At 36.7% G+C, this 27,758-nt stretch overlaps 3 protein-coding genes across 10 annotated transcripts; 1 reads left to right on the top strand and 2 right to left on the bottom strand.

Annotated features, from left to right (window-relative positions):
- Positions 1-636: 636 nt before the first annotated feature.
- Positions 637-18,810, bottom strand: ofd1 (OFD1 centriole and centriolar satellite protein). Of its 4 annotated transcripts, XM_067408512.1 has the most exons (22): positions 18,584-18,810; positions 16,787-16,987; positions 13,829-13,897; positions 13,722-13,749; positions 13,495-13,602; positions 13,283-13,419; positions 13,029-13,202; positions 12,851-12,957; positions 11,071-11,190; positions 10,451-10,524; positions 10,275-10,366; positions 9,888-10,077; positions 8,100-8,230; positions 7,904-8,015; positions 5,695-6,255; positions 2,387-2,549; positions 2,041-2,138; positions 1,797-1,865; positions 1,551-1,726; positions 1,138-1,299; positions 878-948; positions 637-794 (listed from the first exon to the last, which is right to left on the bottom strand). In XM_067408512.1, the coding sequence occupies exons 1-22, from the start codon at positions 18,677-18,679 to the stop codon at positions 749-751; spliced, it is 2,985 nt and encodes a 994-aa protein (XP_067264613.1). In that variant the 5' UTR covers positions 18,680-18,810; the 3' UTR covers positions 637-748. The 4 variants fall into 4 exon arrangements, with proteins under 4 accessions (XP_067264613.1, XP_067264612.1, XP_067264614.1 ...); XM_067408511.1 differs by having other exon boundaries at positions 13,283-13,602; XM_067408513.1 differs by having other exon boundaries at positions 5,695-6,153; positions 13,283-13,602.
- Positions 18,811-18,864: 54 nt separating this feature from the next.
- Positions 18,865-22,188, top strand: trappc2 (trafficking protein particle complex subunit 2). The gene is made up of 5 exons (XM_067408521.1): positions 18,865-19,015; positions 19,085-19,197; positions 21,621-21,769; positions 21,884-21,965; positions 22,051-22,188. The coding sequence occupies exons 2-5, from the start codon at positions 19,105-19,107 to the stop codon at positions 22,147-22,149; spliced, it is 423 nt and encodes a 140-aa protein (XP_067264622.1). The 5' UTR covers positions 18,865-19,015; positions 19,085-19,104; the 3' UTR covers positions 22,150-22,188.
- Positions 22,189-23,319: 1,131 nt separating this feature from the next.
- On the bottom strand, positions 23,320-27,440 carry rab9a (RAB9A, member RAS oncogene family). Of its 5 annotated transcripts, none has more exons than XM_067408515.1 (4): positions 27,303-27,438; positions 25,804-25,852; positions 25,416-25,448; positions 23,320-23,959 (listed from the first exon to the last, which is right to left on the bottom strand). In XM_067408515.1, exon 4 carries the CDS (start codon positions 23,934-23,936, stop codon positions 23,331-23,333), a length of 606 nt encoding a protein of 201 aa, XP_067264616.1. In that variant the 5' UTR covers positions 23,937-23,959; positions 25,416-25,448; positions 25,804-25,852; positions 27,303-27,438; the 3' UTR covers positions 23,320-23,330. The 5 variants fall into 5 exon arrangements, with proteins under 5 accessions (XP_067264616.1, XP_067264620.1, XP_067264618.1 ...); XM_067408519.1 differs by having other exon boundaries at positions 23,320-23,952; XM_067408517.1 differs by having other exon boundaries at positions 25,804-25,918; positions 27,303-27,425.
- Between the last annotated feature and the right edge of the window lie 318 nt (positions 27,441-27,758).

Genomic DNA, 27,758 nt, shown 5'->3' with positions numbered 1-27,758 from the left:
AAAACTCCACATTCAAACCAAAATATCTGACTTCCTGTTGGTCGGAGCTAATGACTGTAAATTAGAAAGTTGTCCGGCTCAATGAGACCAATATATGTACCAAGTTTGGTGACTGTAGGTAAAGCTAACCCCCAACCTTTGACAAAAGGTGGCGCTATAGAGCCTCTCCACTGCACCCATATCTAAGGCTCTGCCCATGTCTACTGACTGGCGAACTCTGATGTGTTTTGAAGCATGCTAATTGCTTCAGAAACCCCATAAAGAAAATTAAAGTTTAATGTGTTGCCATGACAACGGTATTAAAGATATCAAGAATCCTTTCACAGGTGCGCATCTGCGGTGTCTTGACATTATTCTGACGAAGACTGAAGCAAATCGGTAAAAATAAGAGGCCGATTTCAAAGCATTTTGAAAGTGATGCCCTTTCAGAGGAAAACAGAATCAGTGATACGAGACAAAAGCTGTAAAGCAGCTCTAAAAAGATAATAGTGTCATCATTCAGATCAATTCATTCAGTTTAAGTTTTGTTCTCATCTAACACAGTCAAATCAGTAATATTGCTGAATATTAACATGACTGAACCCTCAGAATTAAAGTACAGCAGCAGAACATTAACATTTCAATTTTATTCAGTCAGTCTCTCCATAAAAACACACCAACAACATTCCCAAACAATCATGTCTATATAAATACATAAAAATACGCTGGACATGAAAACATCCAGCAGTGAAATGAGGCGAATCGTTTGTCACCAAAAGTCATCGTCCGGTTCTTCATGTGACGTCACGCCAACACTGTGGAACAAAATGAAGGTTTGTATTAGATCATTTCTCACACATAGCGTATTGTTAATCAGTAACTGACGCAAACGTGTAACCTGTGGTCATTGTTGCCGGACAGGAGGATCTCCTCTTGACTCTGGTTCTCTGATGCTTCTTTATTTGGGCTCTGAAAGGTCATTAAAACACAGCCAAACATGACTATAATAATTGTACGACCAAATTTAATGAACAAATGAAAAAAGCCATCAAGAACCTTTTTTAAAGGCCATGTAAAATGTTATGAAAAACTCTCCTGAAATAGGGGTAAATGGTATTTTTTCTGATGTTTTCGTGAGCTGGATGTGTCTGGACGTACCTGCTCCTTCGGTTTGTCCTGCATGAGCATCATCATGTACTTCTGAAGCGGATTGGCCACATCGGCTCCTCCCGAACCTTCCTCATCTGTTCCTCCTCCAATCGCTGAGGTTGTTAATGTCACATGACCTTCAGTACTGTCCCTCTTCTCATTTTGATCCTCCTGAAAGTAGATGGAACAGAAGTTGATGTAAAAACAGTCACAATGATATTAATGCATTTGTTGTTTGGACAGTAAGATTAAAAATGTGTGGTGTGATTCATTAACAAATGACTCTTATGAAGCGGTTCTTTTAAACTCGTGTGTTATGGGTTTGAATCAGGGTTATAAAGGTCAACTAAAACTAAAAGCATAAAACATGACTTTAATCGAATTAAAACATTAACTGAATTACAATAAAATGAAATCCTGACCATCTCCCTCTGGAGTCTCTCCAGCTCTCGCTCCTCCCTCTCCTGCGCCTCCTCCCTCTCTCTCTGCCTCCTCTCCTCTCTCCTCTTCCTCTCCTCCTCCCAGCTCTTCTCCTCATCCTCACGCGCGTCTTTCTTTACGGCTGCGTCTGAGGATGATGATGACGATGGCTGTTCATCTGAAAACACCAAACTATTTAATATGCAGCGATTCCAAAAGACAGACGACAGACAGGAAGATCGTCTCACCCTGCTGCTCCTGATGGTGCTCCGAGTCCTGGAGTCTCTCTAGGATACACTCCTGATCTGTGGACACAACTGAACACACACACACACACAGTCATAAATGTCTTTACTGCCACTTCCGATCAATTTATGATGAATAAAAGAGTTTAATTTCTTTTTAAAGACCCAAGATCTTCAACAGGAGTGTTAATCTCCAGGTCTGGAAACTAAACTCCCTGATATTTCCAGAATCCGGATGAATTCTCACGTTGTATGGGGTCGGTGAGATCGTGGAGCGTGATCTTCTCCGGCTGAGGAGACGACTCTTGGGATGAACTGGATATGACTTCCTGCAGTTTGGGTGGACTGAAATCAAAACAAACACAATTAAGATATAAAGCGAAGCACACTGAGATCAAGCTCAAATTCACTTTTCATTTGTCCATCAGTTTTCGTAAAGATCACGTCATGATTCTTCCTCATCTGTTCAGTCAGACATGATTCTTTTCTGTGAATCACTTCAAACTGATTCTTTTCTTCCCTATTGTGTCGTTTATCTGAGTGAAACGCTTCTCAAACAAGAACAAATGTAGGCGTGTGTGTGGCGTGTGCACCTGCGGCTGTGGCGTGTGGTGCTCTTCATCCTGGGACTGCTGGGAGGACTGATGTGTGTGAAGTCTCTGGATGAGATCATTTCTCCTGCAGGGATCGGGGAGATCTGCCTCTCCACAAACATCAGCGCCGCTCTATCAGGGTCAGAGGTCGTCCTCGGCCGCTCTGGGACAAAGCGCAGTTGATCAAGTCATTTATTTCTACAGCGCTTTATACAATACAAATGGTTTGAGAGCAGCTTCACAGTAATAAATAACAGAACCAGTGATGCAAACTTCATCAGATATGAGGTGAATTCAGATTCAGCTCTGCAGAAGATGACAGTCATTATTCAGATCAATTCAATGTTGATTCAGTTTAGATCAATAATAGTGTTGCAAAATTCATTCGTTTTGAAAGAAAAAAAAAATGATTATGACCTGAAATTAATAATGCACCAAAATTTTTTTTTTTTTCATTTTTAAGTGTTCATTTTATGTAATAATCAGTTAATCCATTTTTTTAAATAAATCAACATAAAAAAATTGAGCTGAGAATTATTTAAATTGTACATAAGGCTTTTATTTCAACATTTCAATGATATAATTATGATCACGGCTACATTACCGAGCCGCAAAAACACGTTTATTGACTGAATATCATTATAAATTGATAGAATTTGAAAGCTTGAGACTTAGTTTGACATCAAAAGTAAAAGCTGTGATTTATTGAACAAGATCTGCAAATGAAAACTGCACAGACTAAAAGATCTCGCTTCATCAAAATCCAGATCAATATAAAAACTAAAAATTCCTTTACCTGTTGTAGCTTGATTACATTGTGTGAAGGCTAACAAGAATATGTTCTAAGAACATTCTGATAACGTTCCCATTAAATTATGGAAACAATATTTCTGCTCTCAGAACATTCAAATCATCCGGTTTTGTTTGTTTATATGCAAAGGATAGTAAGAACATTTAGGAACACTCAATATTGTCTTTTTACAACCATTTTAAATAGTAACATTAAAAAATGTTAGATGAATGTCCAACTAAAATGATTCCGAAAGAATGATGAATAAAAATGTTTTTGTGCTCTTGCCCCATCCAACCAGCAGCAGCATTATTGATCATTTTCACAAAAACTTTCATGGCCCAGGAATATTTTGCTGAATGAATATGCAGTATATCAAACTAAAGAACAGAGCCTCTGCTTTTAAACGAAAAACCTGTTTTATTCTCTTTTTTATCAAAACGTAAATGTGAGTAAATTTCATAAAAAAGATTTTTTGTTCAAAATGTTTTTTCCCCAAAGACTAAACAAGATAGCTTGTTTCTGCTGCTTCTTCGCTTGTGTTTTGATCCAGAGATTCTGTAATCTTTCAGAAGACGTGTATTAGCGTCCCCTACTGTATAACAGAGAAAACATGGAAAGCTGGAAAATTCTGTCAATGGCAGGGAGAGAGTTAAAAGATTCACTTCAGAATTCAAAGTTCCTGATCATTTACTCTCCTCCATGTTATCCAAGATGTTCATGTCTTCCTTTCTTCAGTGGAAAAGAAATGAAGGTTTCTGAGGAAAACGTTCCAGGATTTTTCTCCATATATGCAGAAAAAACCTGGAAGGTTTTCCTCAAAAACCCTTCATTTCTTTTCCACTGAAGAAAGAAAGAGATGAACATCTTGGATGACATGGGGGTGAGTAAATGATCAGGAAAGTGAACTAATCCTTTAACCCTCTGGAGTCTGAGGCTGATTTGGGGCTTGGAGAAGTTTTGACATGCCCTGACATTTGTGCTTTTTTCAGTTGTTAATAAACATATTAATGGACAAAGTCATTACACTGTATTCAGCACAAACTAGGCTACCATAATATGTGAGGAACATGTATGTACATGTTTGTGTTTTTGAAGGAATAACATTTATGCGTGGTTATTGAAAAAACAAAAAACTTAAGTCACTGAAATAAGGCCAAAAAATATATATTAAATCTTTGTTCACAAGACTTCTGGGTAGGTTGTAGGCTAGAGTTTTTGCTTCAAAATTATGTAAAAATTATGCTGCCTACTCCTTCATATAAAACAATATATTGATTTAGTTTTTGTAAGACACTTTTTGTCAAGAAACAGTATGCGTGGAGGCGTGAATCATCATGAATAATGGGTCATTTACACATGAGAAGACAAAAGAATCGCATAATATTGACCTGAAATGACTTGCATATTAATGAGGCCTTTCAGTCAGGTAGGCTGTGAAAAAACCCTCTGTAATCATGTCTCAGCTCAATTTAAAATAATGGTATTCTATTATATTCTTTAAAATATAATGTATTTCTCTGATGCAAAGAGTCTGAATGTAGGTTTTTAGTTCAAAAGCATGCACATTTGGAGAAATATTGATGGATTCTCATATGTTTATGTCAATTTTCTATACAGAGGAGTTATTTATTCTATATTCATTGTCATCACTATGAGCGCTGGTGTTTTCAATTCATACTTGCAGCCGGAGGGCGCTCTGTACACCTTTAGTCCACCAATTATTCTAAAGAAGAAGAGGACATATCAGGAACTAACTGCATGTCTTCTAGAGATCGTCAACCATGGCTTTAACATCCAGATAAACACTTTTCAAGACAATAAAAACACGATTGAGACGATGAATGCATGTATTGCCTCTGAATTTGTGTCTGAATAGCGCTGGCTCCGTGGGCGTGACCGCATTAGCGGATAATGAGCTGAATCACAGACTTCTGACATGGCTCTCTTTTCATACAGATTACATAAACACAGAATGTTTGTTTTCTATTTGACTTACACGATTTAAAACCTGACATTTCAACGTTTCTTTAGACATAAGTGTCATTTTTTTGTGATTAGTATTCACTAAGTTACAGTTCATTTTCTGAGAACTATCAGATTGGACTTTGTTCAGAGGGAGACGAGAGATCACGCATCATGTTAGTTTTCTTTATTTTGCAAAAAGCACAACATTTTGTTGTTACTCTGAGTGTACACAAATAAAGAAGATATTCTATAGTTTCAATTGATAAAATACTCCATTTCTTGTCATAGAGACATAAGTAATATAAGTCTGTTTTGCTGCAATGTGAAAAAAAACTGCAAAACGCGCCGGCGCATTAATGGACCTCAGGGAGTTAAAGACCAAATAACTCTGAGCAAATGTTCTATTAAATGTTACTGGAAGAGCATTTGCTCATAACTTTTACAGAACGTACCATCAGAGAATTAAACGTCACCGCCCTACAAAACCTTTCTTAAACAAAACCGAAAATGCATTTTTGCCAAATATTTCTGGTCGCCGAACTTTTGGTACCTTGAGTGAAAGAGTGCAGGTCCTGATGGGCGTGGGCTCTGTGTTTGCTCTCGGACAGCGGTGTGGAGGACAGACGTCTGGCTGGAGGAGAGAGGAGTCTCAGCGGGTTCCTCTCTCTTGGAGAAGGTGTTCTGCTGAGGCCCTCCAGCGGCCCTTTCTCGACAGGACGCCCCACTGAAGCGAAGGTCACTCTGTAGCCGGAGGTGGTTCTGGGAAGCGGCAGATCTTCAGCGGACATGGCGTGAACGGCTCTCTGCTGATGGCTCCTATAGGCTTCCTCCAGCCGCTCGGCTTCCTGCTCCAGCTCTCGAATCCTGGCCAGAGCGCCGCTCACCAGACCGGAGTCGTGCTCGGGGGCCTCGGCGCGGGACCGTGGGCGTCGCGGGCCCCTGAGGGCCGGCCCTGCTTCAGATAAATCACCGTCACAAGCGGCTCTGGGCTTTCTGAGCAGAGCGGCGTCTACGTACACATCAGGAGGAAGCAGCCTGTCAGGGTGTGAACTCAGAACAGATCGCTCTACCAGGGAAGGCTTGGGATTTCGGAGGATCTCGTTCTCCAGAGCTGTTCCGATCACGGAACAACACAGGAAATCAAAGAGAGAGAGAAGAGAGAGAGAGTGACCGAAAACCCCAAACCACCAAACACACTACTGATGACAGATCAGGGTTCCCACACCATGTGACCAGTCCTTCCTGTCTGTGATCTAAACTCATTCAGAATGATCTGTGATTCATTAACACCACTGTAAAGAATCTTTCTGAATGGTGCTTTGAACGATTCACTGAACAGAACTTGACTCATTCTGAATGATTCATTTGTGGGCAGAACATTTCTGGAAAATTTCCTAGATTTTTAGAAACTTTCAGAAAATTTTGTAAAGTGAAAATTTTCAACCCTTTGTATCCCTTTTTATTCAGATTGTTATTAATGAATTGTGACTTCATAACTCATTCTGAATGATTAATTTGTTATTAATGAATTGTTCAAGCGACCACACAAGTGAATCATTCAGAATGACTCAAGTTCTTTTCAATGAATCATTCAAACCACCTGAACAGAATATTCAAAAATCACTTGAACAATTCATTAACAACTGAATCATTCAGAATGATTTGTAAAGTGGTTTGAATGATTCATTGAACAGAACTTAACTCATTCTGAATGATTCATTTGTGAATAGGGATGCAAAGGGGCAGAACATTTCCAGAATTTCTAGAAACTTTCCAGGATTTTGGAAATTTTCTAACAATTTTGGAAAGTTTATGGAAATTTACCAGAACATTTTCTCAACTTTACATCCCTTTTTGTGAATCGCTCCTTTTTTGTTATTTTTTTTTAATTCAGCTTGTTATTAATGAATCATTCAGGTGACTTCACAACTCATTCGAAAATGATTTGTTTGTGTGAAGTCACTTGAACAACTCATTAATAACAAATAAATTAAATATATTAAGAATTATATATCAATTATAATATATTGATAATATATTATCAACTCATTAATAATAAATTAATCATTCAGAATTATTTGTAAAGTGGTTTGAATGATTCATTGAAAAGAACTTGACTCATTCTGAATGATTCATTTGTGGGCGGAAAATTTCCGGAAAATTTCCAGGATTTTTAGAAACGTTCCGAAAATTTTGGAAAGTTTCTGAAAATTTACTGGACAATTTCCAACCGTTTGCATCCCTTTTTATTCAGTTTGTTATTAATGAATTGTGACTTCATAACTCATTCTGAATGATTCATTTGTTATTAATGAATTGTTCAAGCGACCAAACAAAGTGAATCATTCAGAATGAGTCAAGTTCTTTTCAATGAATCATTCAAACCACCTGAACAGAAAATTCAACAATTCAGAGTGATTTGTAAAGTGGATTGAACGATTCATTGAACAGAACTTACTAAACAAAATGATTTGTTCACAATGGTTACATTTTAGTCCAAACGAGTTCTATTGATCATCTACTATTATTCTTATTAATACACAATATTACAATTTCCTCATATGTTTGGACAGTCGTGGGAACCCTGAATTAAATAAATACACACTTTTGCAAGTTTTTAGCTTACAAATGTGTCTGAAAGCATTGACTGAGAAGATGCTAAGTGTCTGATTCACTGAAACCTCCATCAAAGGTGCAGTGTGAGGAAATCAGAGTGACAGGAAGTACAGGGAGGGTACGGTACGGCTCATTCAGAGCACCTTGTTGTGTGTGCTGGAGCTGGAGCTTGAGCTCCTCGGTGTGAGCGCTCATCCATGCGGTGCGTTCCTCACACTCCAGCAGCTGAGCCTTCACCAGAGCACACTGCTGCACCTGAGGACACACACACACACCTGCATCTGAGCAAACCTCATCAAAACATACAGGTTACTTCAAAACATGTGTATCAACACTGACCTCGTGCTGGAGCTGCGTCTGCAGGACGGTTTTCTGCGCCTCAGACTCCTGCTGGTCCAGTCTGCGCGTGGTCTCCAGTCTCCGGAGCTCGGCCTGCAGCGTCAGCAGCTCTTCAGACGGGCCGCTGAGCTCTGGACCGGCGACACAAACACGTCACATGTCAGTACGCACTCTCACTGCTTCAGTCGGATGTTTTGGTTTTGTTCAGACAAACAGCAAAACTCTGAAGGTCATCATACACAACTCAAAGCAGAAAACAGGGAGTATTCTTCTGCATTAAAGAGGAAGGAGGTCCAAACTATGAAGCGTTTCTCTGTCCTTCACCCCCCGTGTTCCTCTTTTTCCCAGCAAACACACAATTCCAGCCAAGAAGGCCAAATTAACAAGCAGAGCACATCCAAACTGGCCTCTTTTTGTTTGTTTGGAGCCGTTATCCCCGTTTGACCCCGAAAGATCTTGGACTGAGCTGCTCTAACGAAAGCACCTTTCCCAGAAATTATACTGCGCTAGTTTCTGCATATTTAGTCTGCAAATGTTTGTTGTTTGTTTTTTCCTCCTCAGAAAAGATGGACAAACAAATTGGCTTGAAATGTTTTCCCATCCTGACCCTGCTGAAACATTATTGACAAATGGAATCATTATGAAGGCTGGAATAAAGATGGGTTATCAATTCATGAAATAAAACAGCTCATTCAATCTGTAAACAAACTTTGATTTCGATTGATAATGTGAGAAGAAGCTTTTTGTAAAGTCTAATGGATGTTTAAAAAAGGTTCTCTTCTGCTCACCAAGACTGCATTTATGTGATAAAAAATAAAGAAAAATACAGTACAAATTGTAAATTACGAACATTACAGAAAAATACAGTAAAATTTGTAAATATTAAGAAAAATAAAGAAAAATTGTAAATATTACAAAAATTACAGAATACAGTAAAATTTGTAAATATTATGAAAAATACAGAAAAATTGTAAATTATAAAAATTATAGAAAAATACAGTAAAAATTGTAAATATTACAAAAATTACAGAAAATACAGTAAAAATTGCATTAAAAAATTACAGAAAAATACAATAAAAATTGTAAATATTATTATAAAAAATACAGAAAAATTGTAAATATTACAAAAATGACAGAAAAATACAGTAAAATATTTAAATTACAGTAAATATTAGAATGTAAAACACCTGTTTTCTATGTCAATATATTGTAAATGTAATTTATTCCTGTGATCAAAGCTGAATATTTTTATGAAAAAAATCCTACTGACCCCAAATGTTTGTCCACAAATGGCAGTGTATATATTTAAGAAATTAACCGACTTAAATATTTCTATTTCAAATAAATGCTGTTTTTTCTATTCATCAAAGAATTCTGAAAAAATAATATGTATGACGGTTTCCACAAAAATGTGATTGTTTTCAACATTAATAATAATCAGAAATGTTTCTTGAGCATCAAATCATCATATCAGAATGATTTCTGAAGGATCATGTGACACTGAAGACTGGAGTAATGATGCTGAAAATTCAGCTTTGATCACTGAATATAAATTACACTTTACTATATATTCACATAGAAAACAGATGATTTACATTATAATAATATTTCACTATTTTTACTGTATTTTTGATCAAATAAATGCAGCTTTGGTGAGCAGAAGAGACTTAATTTTTTTTTTTAACAAAAAGTTTCAGTTTTCAGTTGTTCCTGTAGTAAGTGCACTGTAATTCAGTTTAGACATCGACAGCAGTGCTGAAACACACACAGAAGGGAAGCACAGAACACCTTGTCTGAGTCGCTGGTTCTCCTGGCGTTTCTCCTCCAGCTGGTGTTTCAGCAGTCTGATGTGTGTCTGCAGCTCTTGTGTGTCTTTCTTCAGCGCTGAATAATCGTTCATGTTCTCCAGCCTCTGTCGGAGCAGCTCGTTCTGTTGGGCCAGAAGAGACGCCTGCGATCGGACCGACTCCAGCTCCGTCTGCAGCACAGTGGGAGGTTGATGACTGGCTTCACAAACATGTGGGAAAGAACTTAAAGCAGCAAATGAATGTTTATCTCTGAGAATAGAGCTGGTAAACTGAATGGAGGCCGAAAAGCAAATCACAACACATTAATATCATGCTTAGAAAGATTCAGGCATCATTTTCTTTGGGATCAGAGACGGAAAAGCTTTACCTGCAGACGTTTGACGTCTGATAAAAGTCTCTCATGCTCTTCTGCTTTTGCATCAATGACCGCAGATTCCTTCTGCAGACGAACCGTTTCTGCTGCAAATGGGAAAATGAAACAGATCAATAAAATCGACACTGCTAAATGATGTGCCGGTTAGATTTGATTTCCAAAACACTCACCTTCAATCCTCTTCTCAGTTTCTGCCAGTGTATCCGTTCTCTTCGAGTAATCCTCCTTCAGCTCCAGCTGATATCTGAAACACGCTCAGTTTATAAGTGTGGCTGGGGAGATTTCATAAGGTTTTTATTTGATGAAAAATATAGTAAAAATTGTGAAATATTATTCCAGTGTAAATCAGCTGTTTTCTATGTGAATATATAGTAAAGTGTAATTTATTCCTGTGATTTTCAGCATCATTACTCCAGTTTTCAGTGTCACATGGTCTTTCTTAAATCATTCTGATATGATGGTTTGCTGCTCAAGAAACATTTATGATTATTATCAGTTCATATTTTTGTGGAAACCGTCATACATTTTATTTTTCAGGATTCTTTGATGAATAGAAAGAACAGCATTTATTTGAAATAGAATCTTTTGTAACATTATAAATGTATTTACTGTCACTTTTGATCAGTTTAATGCGTGCTTGATGAATAAAAGTGTCAAATATAACAACAACCACATTAAAAGTGAGAAACAAGGTTTTCATTTGTGTCGCAAGAGCGACATCTGCTGGAGTAATGAATAACAGCCATTTGAAATGGTTGGAATGAATGAAATGTTCAACACGTCTGCTCACTTCAGTAACTCGCTCTTCAGTTTCTGCTGGAACGAGTCCTCCATGCTCTTCACAGACACTTCTCTCCTCCTCAGAAGATCCTCCAGAGTCTTCAGCTTCTCCTCCTGCAGCTTACAGGTTCTGAGGAAAAATTCAGGAAGAAATTCACAGATCATGAGGAATTCACACTGTGTTTATGTGGAAATTAGTATTTATTAATATTCTGAATTAACGCATTATAAAAGGTAATCATAATATATGTGCATTATATCTTTTCATAAATAATTGCAACCAAACATTACATCTGAAAATGGTTTTGTCGTGTTTCAATGCATTATACTTTCTAAAAGTGTCTTTCTAGAACTGTGATTACAATTAATCATGAGATCATACAATGCATTATAAGGTGCATAATTGATGCATTAAAATACTTTCTATGAAGAGCAAGCTTATAATGAATTACAGCACCATTTATACTTATTTAGAAGCAATTATTACTATTTTATAAACATATTTAGACCTTAACTGCAGAACAGTTATATTATATTTATAATCACTTATAAGTCATGCATTTTCTTTTTTAATGCACATGTTCATAATCCATTATATAGAGATTTATAAGTATTAATTGTTCCATGAGTGTATTTATAAAGATGCAGCTTGCGTTGCTATAATGTTATGTTATAGTTACAATGACTTTTTCCTAATTCAGATTTATTTCAGTCAAATAATTGAATATATTGTTATTAATAACCATGTTGTGTTCTTATAAATACTTATTATGAGTAATAATAGTTACTAATGTCTATAAATGCATCATTGTTGGCTTTAAGTAAAGTGAAAACACAGGATGCAATTTTCCTAAAGCAAATGTCAAGAAATCATGAAGATGTGCTCATTATACATTTTAAGTTGTTTAATTTTAAGCAACTAATGAACAATAATTTCTGTAATAAAATCAATAAAATCAGATGAAAATAAATATTTTTTAATGTTACACTGCAAAAAATGCCGTTTTTGTCTTGTTTTTAGTAAAAATATCTTAAAGTTCTTAAAATCAACAAGCATTTTCTTGACAAGTAAAAATTATATTCTTGTTTTCAGGAGAAATAAATCAAAATTAAGCATGTTTTTCCTTAAAACAAGCAAAATAATCTTAGTCCAAACTGAAAACAAGATTATATAGCTCATTCTTGGTTTGAAATAAGATTATTTTGCTAACCCCATTGGCAGATTATTTTGCTTGTTATAAGAAAAAAAACTTAAATTTGACTTATTTTTCCTGCAAACAAGGAAATGATTTTTAAATGCTTGTTGATTTAAGAACTTGAAGATATTTTGACTAGAAACAAGACAAAAATTCTAAGTAAGAACAGCATTTTTTGCAGTGTACATACTAGCAAAACACTGCAACAACGTTTTTAAAATATTATTCCAAACTGCTAAACTATTATATATTTGATCATTCATAAATCAGTGAATAATGGATTATGAGCATGCACACTGAAAAAGCAAATGCATGACTTATAATTATAAAAATAATATAAATGCATCTATAACTGATCTTATAATGCAGTATAGGTCTTAATAAATATATTTATAGAATAGTAATACTTACTCATTTTAAGCGTGCTCTTCATAGAAAGCGTTACCAATACTTTTATCCTGCATTATATATAAAGGCATATTTTTATTTGTATATTTGTATATATTTTCTTTTTTTTTTTAGTTTATACTCTAATATTTGAGCTTTTAATAACATCATATCAACTTTAGCTTTAGTTCAGCTGGTCTTCCTCACGTGTGGAAGGCCTCCGTCCTCTGCTTCAGCTCCATCTCTCTGCTCCGCACACACTCCATCTCCTTCAGCACGGCTTGTCTCTCAGCATACATTTCTTTCTCCTCGATCTGAGTTTGGAGAGAGCACTGACGGTTTAACAGCTGCTTTGCATTTATTGCAGACATCACTTAGACTGTACCTCCTGTTGTCTCTGTAATCTCTCGATGGCGTTTTTCTCTCGGCTCATCAGAGCCTCTGACTTCAGCTCGTACGTTCTTTCCAGGTCTCGTCTCAGCTCCAGGATCTCTCTCCGCGAGGACTCTTTCTCCTCCCTCTTCACCCTCGTGATCTCCACATCCATGAAGTGCTGCAGCTGCATGAAGACAGGAAAGGTTTGTTTGACCTCCTGCGACTACTAACTACTGCGGAGGTGAAGACTGGCGGGCGTCAGACCTTCGCCTTCAGCTCCACCTCCGCCTGCTCCTGGATCTCCTTCCTGTACTCCGCAAGCTTCGCCTCCACCGACGCCCAGCGGTCTCCTCTGTGCCGAAGCACTTCATACTCCTCGTCAATCAGCTGCATCTTCTCAACTTCAAACAAAGATGAAGTGCACATTTTATTAGGCTCATTTCTGACACGATAGACGGACGAAAGCGAAGGCTTACCGAGAGACTCCTTCTGCGCTGAGATAGAGGAGGTTTGTGTAGACGTGTCACAGCGCTCTCTGTGAACGTGACGGTCTGTGAGCTCCGTGAAGAGGCTCATCAGGAAACCTGAAGGGGAAAACGACACTCAACAAACACCTTACTCCAGTATAATCATGATTTACAGACCAGAGATTCAACAAGAAAAACATTTAGGATGGGATTTTCAGTAATAGTGTGTATCTCACCTGTCTGTCCTTCCTGTATATCTGACACCTGCCCGAACGTGAAAGAAGGAGACATTTATTATGCCAAAACAACTCAGCCAATGATATTTAAGCACAAGTGTTATTACCAGAGCTTTGTATAAGGGCATGTGAGGGCTGATCTTCATGATCTGCAGAAGGTCTCTGGTGGACAACACCTTGAAAGCAGACAAAAACAAGATATTATCATGCTATGACACCTGGTCTGGTTTAAAGGGGTCAAATCATACTTGTTAAGGGTTCAAGCGCTGAAACTCTGTTGTAATTGTTAAATTTCCCAAAGATCAGCATTCTCCTCTAAACATTCAAAGTGGGCAGAGCAACTTTTACTAAAATGGTTGTAACTCATGAACGGAATGAGATATTTTCACCATAATTGGTACACCCATGTAAGAGCTCATTCTGTGGTCACGTGAAAAAGGATGCAGCAAATGGCCACTTGGTGGCGCTATAACAGGAAAAAAAACCTGAAAATGGCTATAACTACTTAACCGTTAGTCCCATTTACTTGAAAATGGGCATGTAGTGTCTTTGTCCAAGATGCCATGATTGATTATGAGGACATTGACGCATGTCAAAAAAACATGTCCGCCATCAGCCAGTGAAATTTGAGCAGCTAGGTCAACAGAGGCCGATTGGAACGAAACTCGCTGGGCCTGTTTGACTCACGGCCCCCGATGCCTGTGAGAAATTTTTGTGTTTTTTGAAAAACATACTTTTGCGAACTTGTCTTTGGTTTTTGGCTCGATTGTAACCAAACCAGTGCAGTGAGATTCTCCAGTCTGATTGTCAATAATTATCAAAAAAAAAGTCGAAATTTCGATTCATGAATGCTAAGGGCTGCTAAAAACGTTTGAAATGGGCGGAGCCACTTTTACTAAAATGGCTATAACTCGTGAACGGAATGAGATATTTTCACCATAATTGGTACACCCATGTAAGAGCTCATTTTGTGGTCTCGTGAAAAAGGATGTGGCAACTGGCCACTTGGTGGCGCTATAACAGGAAAAAAAACATGAAAATGGCCATAACTACTTCACTGTTGGTCCGATTGACTTGAAAATTGACATGTAGTGTCTTCGTCCAAGGTGTCATGATTGATTATGAGGACATTGATGTATCTCAAAAAACATGTCCGCCATCAGCCAGTGAAATTTGAGCAGCTAGGTTAACAGAGGCCGATTGGAACGAAACTCGCTGGGCCTGTTTGACTCACGGCCCCTGATGCCTGTGAGAAATTCGAAAAAAATCGGACACCAGGGGGTGGTGTTTGACCTCCGTAAATTTACCATTTCCTATGATAAATTGCCTGTATTGACAGTAAATGGTCTTTTCCGTCCATGATCGAGATGGTTACAGGCTTGCTAATTATAACAACACAATATAGGGTATGCAGATGACGTCACCGTCGACCGTTACGACTGTGGTTACGCCCACTGAGTGGCAAGAGATTGAGCAGCAGCATTGGTTTTCAGTGTGAATGCCACGAAAAACACACAAAACACATCCAAAACGGGAAAGAGCTTTGTGATTGACTGTACAAATAGCTTTGACACAAAGTCTGAGGTATATTTTTACAGACTGCTGAAAGCAGCAGAAAAAAGAAGCAAATGGATCACTGCAATTCACAGAAACAGCTGGAGAAACATGGATTTGCAGTTATTTTGTGTCAATATGTTGAATTTTGGGGTAAAATCATACCGTATATATTGTATTGTTATATATTGTGCTGACAACTCATCAATTAAATACAGGGTTCCTACACATTTTCCATTTTAAAATTCCATACTTTTCCAGACCTCCTTCAAAACGATTTCTGCCATTGCTAAGCTTCGTGTCCTTTTCGATGTTTTCTCTGCTTCATGTTTATAGTCTGGATCCTACAGTCTTTTAGTGATTTTTTTATATTAGTGTTTGATTGTTGAAAAAGTTTTGTATTAAGTATCCACGTCTGAGGTAGGCTAAATGTGACATTTTTACAAGTTTTTTTATTGATGCCTTTCTGCAGTTGAAACACTGATTGATTGATTGATTGCATGTAACATGATACAGATTTCAGTAAGTTGTACTATATCTTTCAACATACCTTCGGATGTTCATTCATGTTTATTTTGTGCTGTAACTAGTAAAGCAGAAGAGATGGTTGACTCACGAGCACTACAGTGATCTGTCACGCCACAAAGCACCAAGAAAGATCGCGACTCACTCCAGTCTATGGGAAAGTAGCCCATTTTTGATTCTTGTGAGAATCTTGACAATTTAAAATGGCTAATTTCGTCAAAAAGTGACTAGTTTGCAGGTATGATAAATTAGAAAACTGAATAGAGCCAATAGTCTGGAAACACAAATATTTTTCCATACACTGATTTCTTTTTTCCATACTTTTCCAGACCTGGAAATTACTCAAATCAAATTCCATACTTTTCCAAACTGCGTAGGAACCCTGTAAATATTTACCATTTTATATTCTGCATAATTGAGTGTTTTTAAATAAACACTTACAAAAACTACACAAGTTTGGGCTGGACAATATGGCGATATAACATTGATATAAGTGATTACGCGGATTTGAACCTACCTATATTGTAGTTATATGAAATATATTCAATATATTATTTGCTTTATGTGTTTCCCCGGCGTCAAAATCAGGCACATATAAATGTCAGGAAACACGACTCCTGGCTGCATGTCAAGATCCATGGATTAGGTTTATTTGACATGTTATAAGGAACACTTTTGAGTCCAACCTTTAGTGTAATCGTTTGTTTTACTCACGTTTTCGCAGTTTCCTCTATTGAATCCAGTCATGCAGCAGGCTCTTTTGTGGGAAAGTGACGTCGATGCATACCCTCCCATGTGCTTAAAGGCCTTAAAGCGTTTGAACCCCGAGAACTGCTGCTCGCAGCTATATTTATATTTTGGGTTTCACTGAGGTCCACTCATAATGTTCACTAAACAAACTAGTTCTTCATGAAGATTTTCCTTCAATAACAGACTCTTTTGTTAAGCTGCATCACATTGTGACAGTATGAAGTCACGTAAATCACCTTGTCTTTGCTCATCCCACATTCGGGGTAGAAGACAGACAGCGTGTACTCGTATCCGACGCTCCGCAGGTGATCTATGATCACGCTGTTGCACGCGGTCACTAACACGGAGTGAGCGTGAGCCGCGGCGCGTCTGGGAACGGCTTCTCCTCTCCGCGCCGGCTGCTGCAGCTCCTGGATCAGCTGATTACGGAGCTGCGTCTGGAAAACAGCCGCATTAGAATAAAAATACTAGAGATGGAAAGTGTGTGAATGTTGACAGAAGTCTTGCCTGAAAGTTTATGACAGGAGGAAGTATGAGCTATTCTACAGAACTGGTGCAAACCGTGTTCCACAAGCAAAAAACACATTTAAGAAGCATTTAAATATTCAAATTTTAGATGTTTAATGAGATCCAAATATTATCTGTTGAATCCCACAATAATATTTAAAATATCAGTAAGATTAATATATATAAAATCATAATTTATTGGGTACTTTCAGTTGGGAGGAGTCTGTCCTGAACCCTGACCCCTAAATTCAACTTGTGAATCGTTCCCTCGTGTCGTTCCACACCTGTAAGACCTTCGTTCATCTTTGGAACACAAATTAAGATATTTTTGATGAAATCCGATGGCTCTGTGAGGCCTGAACAATGACATTTCCTCTCAAGATCCATTAATGTAATTTAATTTAATCAGTTCATGTGAGTACAGTGGTTCAATATTAATATTATAAAGTGACAAGAATATTTTTGGATTATCGGAGCATAAATGAATCAGTGTGTCGAATCATGATTCAGATCACGTGTCAAATTGCCAACGGCTGAAATCATGTGACTTTGGCGCTCCGAATCATGATTCGACACGCTGATTCATAACGCTCCGAAGTTTCCTGAAGCAGTGTTTTGAAATCGGCCATCACTAAATAAGTCGTTATTTTGTTTTTTTGGCACACCAAAAATATTCTCACAGGCTTTATAATATTAATATTGAATCACTGTACTCACATGAACTGATTTAAATATGTTTTTAGTGCATTAATGGATCTTGAGAGAGGAAATGTCATTGCTCAGGCCTCACGGAGCCATCGGATTTCGTCAAAAATATCGTAATTTGTGTTCTGAAGATGAACGAAGGTCTTACGGGTGTGGAACGACATGAGGGTGAGTAATTAATGACAGAATTTTCATTTTTGGGTGAACTAACCCTTTAAGAAACGTCACTAACAAACACCTTTTTCTGCAATTAAACAAACTTTATGGGTGTTATTCCATATAATATAGTTTTTATGTGTGTTCAACTGTTCAGAGCTGTGTTAGATAACCATGTGCTGATCATCATCTCAAAAGTGTCTACTGAAACATGACATCATTGTTCTGGTAGTGACAAAAGAAACACATAATCATTTATTTAGGGGGAAATAAACACTGCATTTTAGTGCAAATCATCAGTATGTTTTAGTATGTGAGTTAAATCGTGTCATGTGATGCGGTCACTACCAACACATTACTGTCACGACCGAAACATGGGATGTTTTGTCAAAAATAAAGTATATTGAATGATCAATTAAGATGTTATTATAGTGTTTGATTCAATGTTTATTCAAATCCTTCACTTTGAAATCAGTTTAATAAACTTTATGACTTTTACAAAGAAAGATTCAAAATACAACAAATCTCATAAATTACACTTGAAGAGGAAGAATATTCCAAAACTTTCTGAAAATACAATATGAGAATTAACGTTAACTGTACAATAATTACTAGAAATGTGTATATTATACAATTTGTGGATGGATGGATGGATGGATAATCACCTTCAGAGTGTCCAGAACGCCGCGGCTCTTAAAGGTCTGATGGAGTTTGTGTCTCATCTCATCCGGAGACAAACTCTCCTCTTTCCTCACAGACATGATCACTGAACTCGATCATTCACGATCATCAATCAATCGATCATTCGCCTCAGTCGGTTCCTTAGCGACGCGCGAAGCAGCTCCTTTAAATCTCTAACTGACAACAAACTGTTGTGCTTCCGGTTTCGGCGTTATGACGCGCGACGCTTTCATTCCTCTCATTGGCTGTTGGTGTCAGCTGGGCGGAAACGGGAACTCTGTCCACAATACGCGACTGATCCTCATCGGCTGTCGTTATTCTTCATGTGATTTATATGATTCGTTATTAATTTAAAGGAGGTGTTGATAGAATGCGTCATTTGTAAAGAAAGCCGAACTGACGTCATCATTCCTGCGGTAAGACGTGATTTCGCGCATATATTGATCAGTAATGTCAATAACTGACTGCTGATTTCATGTTTTCAGCTCTAAACTCTGAACTCACAATGTCGGGGAGTTTTTATTTCGTCATGGTGGGTCATCATGATAACCCAGTCTTCGAGATGGAGTTCCTCCCTCCTGGAAAGACAGAATCAAAGGTGATGATGATGATGAAGATTATGTCAGTGATCTGCTTTCTGTCCGTATCATACCTTTTTATTCACTTACTCTTATGTTTTGTTTTTTGCATTGTTGTTATAGTTTTAAGATTGCATTAAAGGTGCAATATGTAAGATTTCTGCCGTAAATACACTAGGCCAGTGTTATATATTTTGTTCACTTGAGTACTTACAATATCCCAAATGTTTGCAACTATTTGTAAATCGTGAGAAAATTGCAAGTTTATCCAAGGCTCCGGGACGTGAGGAGTCGCCTGTCAATGACGTCATACCCGCGTTACCCTCGGTTTCCGGTTTATTTTGTAGAAACCATGGAAACGCCAAAGACGCTTTAATATTTACATGTTTTAATAAACTGTTTTGATATATTTATAGACAGAAAACTAATTATTGTTATATAGCTCAACACATTTAGTCTGTTTTAATCTAATTTTCTTGATGTTTTGCGAGTCTCATGCTTTACCATGCCTCAGAGAAAAACACTATTTTGTGAAGTAGCTAACATAGCATAATCAGATGCAGCTTTATTTTTAGTAACAGTAACAGCATTTTCTCCATCATACAATACGTTTTTAAATGAATTGCATGCCATTTATCAACACAATCATCCAGCATTTAATATGATATTGTAAAATCGCTCTATCTTACTGCAGTGTGTAACAGTGTCTCACAGCAGCCGCCGAGCGAACGCACAGAGTAACGTTATAACATCATTTTCAACACTCTCAAATGTCTCTAATATGATAAACAGAGCTGAGTTACCTCATACTCATGACCGGAAAAGCGGCAGCGGCGACTGTCATAATAAAAGTCCCGCTGCTCGTGAGGCGTGTGTTGATCAGTCGCTCCAGCTCCTCGTTCAGCTCCACAACACTCGCTCCTGCTCTGCTTCACACTACAGTAACGTTAATAATCACATCCATGAACATGATTTCTGCCCGAGTCCTATCCCTATTCTTTTGCACCATCCGTTGAGGTGAAGATCACAAGATTCTGCTCTAAAACTTGGCATCATCAAACTACACCTTTGTTTTGAATAGGCTTCTAGTGGACAGAAAATATTACATACTGCACCTTCAACTAAGATTTCTAATGACTTATTGTCTATCTATACTAATTTAGCTCGATTATATGCACGGAGCGTTCTTTAGAACTTCCACATTAATATAATCCAGCTGGAAAACTTCCGGTGAGAGTCATGTGCTGGTGTGTTGAGCATCAGTAGTGTAATACTTAGTTTATAATCAGAATATAGTCACTTAAATAGTCAGGCATAGCATTAATTTAGTTATTCAAGCGTAAGACAGCATAAAAAATAAATAAAGTCGTTCCTCAGTGTTCCTCCTCGACTAAATTCAATTCGACCATCAGTTTTCACACTTTCATGTGAAAAAAGCTTCAAAAATTAAATATTTATTGTGCACTTTAGTTAGATTAATTGAATAAATTGTGTGCTGAAATCATTGATCTTGTGCTGCTCTGACTGACAGCTGCTGTGATTATAAAGGTCATTCATTCACAAGAAAAGTTATTTTTCATGAGATTTGAGTATTTCATACTTCACATTGACAAAATGTATATTTAAACCTAGTTATTTTATAATGTTTAATATTTAGTCAAAAACAAAGTGAAAAACGATTAGAGGAAATTGCTGATATATGCACAAATAAATGCTACTTTGCCGCCACCTGCTGGTTAAAGTGCTAATTATTGTCTTTTTTAATTTTAAATAAGTGTTTTCTATTAATATGTTGAATTTCCTACATTTTAAACGTTCGGTTTTACAATGAGGACAATCTCAGAAGGATGAACAAATAATGTCTGTGGTCATCACATTAAAAATAACATTTGAAGAGCTGAGTGTGTGCGTCTAATTACAGACACAGTGTTTTTAAACAGTCCCAATAGCTTCGTCTTTATTGCAATCAATAAAACTGGTTTATTTGCAAATGAGGTAAATGTGATTAAAATATGAATACAACATTAAAAAGTCAACCAGTGAAGGTTTTGAGTCGATGCACAGAATGAACAGATAACAGTTCACCGGAAATGCCCGAGCTGGCTTAACCACAACCAGGAAGTAACCGTGCATATAGTCCATTCTGTCAGACAGATTAGAGTCTCTTGACTTGCTTTAGATGTTATTTTACTGGTCATGCTCAATTTGTGCAGCTGAAGCAGTTTAGATCAAAGCCTTCATCATCAGTACTGGTGTTCCTCAGGGCTCCGTCTTGGGGCCTCTCTTACTTGCTTATCTTTCACCCTTTGGTAATATTTTTAGGAAATTTGGTACTCAATTCCATTTCTATGCCGATGACACCCAACTTTACCTATTAAATAAAATGTAAAATCATAATGATGATGATGATGTCAATTACTAAACCTCGAGATGATGCTGACAGGATGATCACAGACATCTGAACCAGTTCATCGCTCATGCCGCTCTTGATCTGGTGGATGAGAACATGTGGCAGTCCAGCAACATGTACCTGAAGACTGTGGACAAATTCAATGAATGGTTCGTCTCTGCCTTCGTCACCGCTGGTCATATCCTTCTCATCCAATCTTTCTGACATGGTAAACAATATGCATGCATGAAATAAATAGACTGAATCACTCACATTTTAAAATGAGGAATATTCCTTGACGTTACTTGCATACATATGAGATTTATTATGCTCCATGATGTTCGGCAAGAGGACGGAATCAAGAACTTCTTTAATGACGTCTATGATCTGTACATCAAGGTAAATCATATATCATTTCTGTAGTGACATTTCAGCACCATATGAATTTGTTTTAAAACATTTTATATGTGCTTTTTTTACCCAGTTTGCAATGAATCCCTTCTATGAATCCAACGCACCGATACGCTCCACAGCTTTCGACAGGAAAGTGCAGTTTCTCGGGAAGAAGCATCTCCTCAGCTGATTCGTTTTGTACATGTACTCTTGTTTTTTGCATAAATATACTTATTTCATGTTTGAGTTGATGGTGTCTTCACCTGCTACTGTACAACAAATGCTGTTTGAATGAAGATCATTTTTAAAGAAGGAACAGGAATGTAAACGTACATTAATACAGAAATCGCATGATGAAGATTTCCAACACACTTACTAAATCAAATAAACACTTTCAACAAGTATTGTTTTTAATTTCAATTTAATCTACAATATTAAGATTTTAGTGCTTCTTTTCAAAGTAAGTGCTTCAACTTCCCACCTTATTCATTTTTAGTATATATATATATATATATATATTTGGCACACGCTACACAATTTTGTAATGTTAATAATATATTAGAAATCAGCCACAGTGTATGAACGCCCTTCCTGCGCAAGTTAATCATAGTTATATGAAAAGTACATCTATTTTTCCCATCAGTACTTTTGTTTTCCAGTAAAAATATCTGAAATTAACTAGACAAGCATAATGGCGTACGATAGATATTAAGACTTCGTTAAATAAGAAAAACTACTTATCAATGAGGTAAACTGAAGCTGTGCTTCCAATGCAAAAAAAATGATGTTCTTTCTCAGGATTTTTGCAGCACAAACATCTAAAGATTCTTAAATCAAGATACATTTACTGGAGAAGCAAAATGACTGAAGATATCAAAATAATCTCGTTTTTCCTTCGAGTTTAGATTATTTTTCTGATCCCATTGGCAGATATTCAAGTTTTAAGCACAAATACATTTTTCATAAAGCAACACTTAATATCTTCAGTCCTTTTGCTTCTCCAGTAAATGCATCTCGATTTAAGAATTTGTGCTGGAAAACAAGCGTTTTAATGACGTTCAGATATTTTTAAAGTGGAAAACAAAAGCCTTGATGAAGAAAACGCCGTGCAATACTGCAGTGCATTTATGACATTTGCTCTTCACTATCAGACGATCATGCTGAACACAAAACGACATCTGTCTACACGGTAACCCACTCAAATCCCATAGGAGAGATCGAGATATATAAAACATCTGAATGCACAGAAGTTCAGATTCAAGAGCGTCACCCAACGAAACCAAGCCAGTGTTTACGAGTAAGTGCATATTATCCAAGTTCAGACTCATCCGGTTCATTAAATAGCTAACGTAATTAGATGATTCTCGTCCGTTAACAGCACGGCGAGGCGCCGCGAGGCTTCCGGTGCAGGCTGACGGTGTCTGTGGGAATCAGATGCTCGTGTCGCTCCTCCAGAGCCAGAACTCTCCTGACGGCTTCCTCGAACGCGACCGCCACGTTCGTCGAATCTTTGGCGCTGGTCTCGAAATACGGGTATCCGCCGCTCTCCCTGCACCACTCCTGAGCTTCCTCGCTCGTCACCTGCCTCTCCGTCACGTCCACCTTGTTGCCCAGAACCACGAACGGGAAGCTGTCGGGCTCCTTGACGTCGGCGTAGTAGATGAACTCTTTCCTCCAGTTGACCAGGTTGTGGAAGCTCTGGCTGTCGTCCACGCTGAAGGTCAGCAGGCAGCAGTCGGAGCCGCGGTAGAAGGGCGTTCGCAGGCTGCGGAACCTCTCCTGGCCGGCCGTGTCCCAGATCTGCAGGGTGACCGTGCGGTTGTCCACCTCCAGGTCCTTGTTGAGGAACTCCACGCCGATGGTGTGAAAGAGGTGCGCGTCGAACTTGTTGGTGACGTAGCGGTTCATGAGCGAGCTCTTGCCCACGCCGCCGTCGCCCAGAAGAATGACTTTGAGAAGAGATGATTTGGATGACATGTTTGTTGTCCTCGTCCTGTGAACTGAAAGAGCCTTTCATTTACTGAAAATATGATACAATTTATGCATTTCGAATGATTAAGGTTTTTTGAAAGTGTCTCTTCTGCTCATTAAAGCTGCATTTATTTGAACAAAAATACAGTAAAAATTGTGAAATATTATTCCAGTAAATCAGCTGTTTTCTATATGAATATATAGTAAAGTGTAATTTATATCCAGTGATCGAAGCTGAATTTTCAGCATCATTATTCCAGTCTTCAGTGTCACATGATCCTTCAGAAATCATTCTGATATGATGAATTAAAAAAAAAAAAAAAAAAACACTTTTATCCATTAAGGATGCATTAAATTAATCAAAAGTGACAGTAAAGACATTTATAATGTTACAAAAGATTCGATTTCTAATAAATGCTGAACTTTTGAACTTTCTATTCATCAAAGAATCTAAACTATGAATTGATAATCAAATGTTTCTTGAGCATCAAATCATATCAGAATGATTTCTGAAGGATCATGTGACACTGAAGACTGGAGTAATGATGCTGAAAATTCAGCTTTGATCACAGGAATGAATTACACTTTACTATATATTCACATAGAAAACAGCTGATTTACATTATAATAATATTTCAAAATTTTTACTGTATTTATGATCAAATAATTTTAGTTAAAGTTTTAGTAATTTTATTGTTTTTTAGTTTTTAGTTTATTTACTTTTAGGTACTTCAAGTTTAAGTGAAAATTAAAAATGTTGGCAAACATTTTTGAATAATATTTCACAATTTTTACTGTATTTATGATCAAATAATTTTAGTTAAAGTTTTAGTAATTTTATTGTTTTTTAGTTTTTAGTTTATTTACTTTTAGGTACTTCAAGTTTAAGTGAAAATTAAAAATGTTGGCAAACATTTTTGAATAATATTTCACAATTTTTACTGTATTTATGATCAAATAATTTTAGTTAAAGTTTTAGTAATTTTATTGTTTTTTAGTTTTTAGTTTATTTACTTTTAGGTACTTCAAGTTTAAGTGAAAATTAAAAATGTTGGCAAACATTTTTGAATAATATTTCACAATTTTTACTGTATTTATGATCAAATAATTTTAGTTAAAGTTTTAGTAATTTTATTGTTTTTTAGTTTTTAGTTTATTTACTTTTAGGTACTTCAAGTTTAAGTGAAAATTAAAAATGTTGGCAAACATTTTTGAATAATATTTCACAATTTTTACTGTATTTATGATCAAATAATTTTAGTTAAAGTTTTAGTAATTTTATTGTTTTTTAGTTTATTTACTTTTAGGTACTTCAAGTTTAAGTGAAAATTAAAAATGTTGGCAAAAATTTTTGAATAATATTTCACAATTTTTACTGTATTTTTGATCATAAATGCAGCTTTGATGGGAACATCTTGTCATCTTGGAGCTTTAGCGTTATGAATGTGAGTTACGGTAACATTAGTGACAACAAGGTTCACTTACCTTCACTGCCTCAAATAATTCATCATTCAAAATCTACAACAGAGAGTTGATCAATTAGAAATATGATCCCAAAGTACTGGACTAGTAAAATTAAGATCTATGCAGTAGAATATTAGTGTTTACAGTAATTCATGCTGAGATGCTTCACATCGTTATGATTATTATTCATCATGCATATTGCTGCAATGCAATGATTATGTTGTTTTTATTTCTTAAAATGCAAAACCATAAAACCATTAAAAAGTTAATGGATGCCTAAACATAAAAATAATCAGCACTTGGTCAATCTTTACTACACTAGACAGATGTCGAGGTAACTTCACTCTCTGATGTGGACAGTAATGTTGGACAGAATGAAACTTCATCATGAGAGCAGGGACAGACTCACGGTGGGTTTCTCTCAGCCGCTGGCCCTCGGTCATGTGCTCTTCTCTGTCCTGCATCACATGCAACAGTGTCCATTATAATTCAGGCAACATGCAACACAGCCAAAGTTTAACCAGCTGGAATGGAGGCGTGTACACACACACACACACACACACACACACACACACACACACAGGGAATGACTTCATTAAAATTACACAAGACTGCCGAGAGACGAGGGCAGAAAACACTCACTGAACTGAACTTGTCCAGCTGAATGAATGTGATCGATACTGAGAGCCAATCACTGTTTTGATACGGCCGATATTATAAATACTCATTATACAGCACTGGAATACTTGATTCTGATTGGTCAATCAGGGCATTCTGTACTCAAGTATGTCTGAATAATGACCATATTTGTCACATAGGTGTGTGTGTGTGTATATACTGCAAGTAGTGCATAATTGTTCCATAAATAAAATAATATATTTATATATTTTTATTATTATATATATATATACACACACACACACACACACAGAGTATATTGGATCTGTGCGGCTCTTAAAGTGACAGCAGCCTAATATTCCTGCTGCGGTCGGTTTTAGTGTTAATCAAACAACAAAGGAAAAAGAAAAATCGCTTATTACTCTTGACTTAACTTTTGCAACTTTAATAAGGATTAACGTATATTTAATTTGTACAATAAAGAATACATTTTACATTTTCATTAATTTAATTATTTTAATTTTAATTGTACATGGAAACTACTGTTAGACGTTCATGAAAAGCACTGTTTATTTCACATGCATCTTTGTTCTGTTGTATTTATGTCGGCTTGTTGAATGTTAGTTAGTAAACCCTAATGCATGTGTTATTGAACTTTGCTCATTTAAAAACATGATCAAAACTATAATGTTTAAATAAAAGAGCAAGTGACAAATATTGGTATTGGCCAATAATTATTTGTTAAAATCAGTATCAGTAAAAAAATACTATTGGTGCATACATACATATATATATTTTCCAAATCTATATAGAATTTATTTGTTTCGCAGTTTGGAAATATTTCAAATCTATATATAATTACTGTAATGTGGAATACAGCATAGTGTTTAAAAGTAATATACAAACAAATACTATCATGTATAAATATTATAAGTCCATGATATACTAATATTAATATATTCTAATTTTTCTATTATTTCTATTTCTCTCTCTCTCACACACACACATACATACATACATACATACATATATATACACACACACACATATATACACAAACACACACACACAAACACATATGTATATAACAACACATTTATTTTGGGATGAAATATGAGCCGTTTCATAACATTCACCCTCTGAACTCATGAACTGAACTGCACACTGCGACACGATTAACAAACCAAACGACGACGTCACTGATATTGATGAACACCAACATGACCCATAAACGATCAATAAAGTGACTGTGAAGCAGATAAACAGATCCGAACAGAGACTCAGACTCACCTGCAGCTGCTCCTGAACACATCAGGCTTCAGGAACCGGAAACATCGATTCGGCAGAAAGAAACAAAACAAGCAATAAAGCGAAACATGACGAGTTTGAGGCTCTTCCTCTGACCGCTGATGGTGCCACACTCCTGCGCTCCTATTGGCTGGAGGGGGTCACGTGACCGCGCTAGCTCGTAGTCGATCACGTGACGTGTTGCTACATAAACAGAAGTGTTCAGGCCCTGAGGCTGCTGGGACTGTGCTGTGCACATGTTAATAATGATATATATGATGCAAACTCAGAGCTCATTTCTAAATATCAGTTTCTTTATGGAGAAAATTAACAAGACTGTAATCATGATGACAGTTCATATGAATTATTGATTTGAAAAAAAAAATCTATGAACAGAAGTGTAAAAATGGTAAATCTCTTACAACATTTTAATGTAAAGCAAAATGTACAGCCATTATA

Source organism: Chanodichthys erythropterus, chromosome 14, assembly GCF_024489055.1.
Source record: "Chanodichthys erythropterus isolate Z2021 chromosome 14, ASM2448905v1, whole genome shotgun sequence".
Classification (NCBI taxonomy): Eukaryota; Metazoa; Chordata; class Actinopteri; order Cypriniformes; family Xenocyprididae; genus Chanodichthys; species Chanodichthys erythropterus.
Note: the sequence above shows the minus strand (reverse complement) of the source record. Positions and strands in the feature narration are given on the sequence as shown.

Excerpts from the sequence above, each read along its gene's own strand:
- ofd1 (XM_067408511.1), bottom strand. The coding sequence starts at position 18,679 with ATGTCTGTGAGGAAAGAGGAGAGTTTGTCTCCGGATGAGATGAGACAC. Across the intron at positions 6,256-7,903 it reads GCTCCAGCACACACAACAAG|CTCTGGAGAACGAGATCCTC; the intron begins GTGCTCTGAATG and ends TGATCGGAACAG. Across the intron at positions 1,727-1,796 it reads GCACCATCAGGAGCAGCAGG|ATGAACAGCCATCGTCATCA; the intron begins GTGAGACGATCT and ends TGGTGTTTTCAG.
- trappc2 (XM_067408521.1), top strand. The coding sequence starts at position 19,105 with ATGTCGGGGAGTTTTTATTTCGTCATGGTGGGTCATCATGATAACCCA. Across the intron at positions 19,198-21,620 it reads CTGGAAAGACAGAATCAAAG|GATGATCACAGACATCTGAA; the intron begins GTGATGATGATG and ends TGATGCTGACAG. Across the intron at positions 21,966-22,050 it reads TCTATGATCTGTACATCAAG|TTTGCAATGAATCCCTTCTA; the intron begins GTAAATCATATA and ends TTTTTTACCCAG.
- rab9a (XM_067408518.1), bottom strand. The coding sequence starts at position 23,936 with ATGTCATCCAAATCATCTCTTCTCAAAGTCATTCTTCTGGGCGACGGC.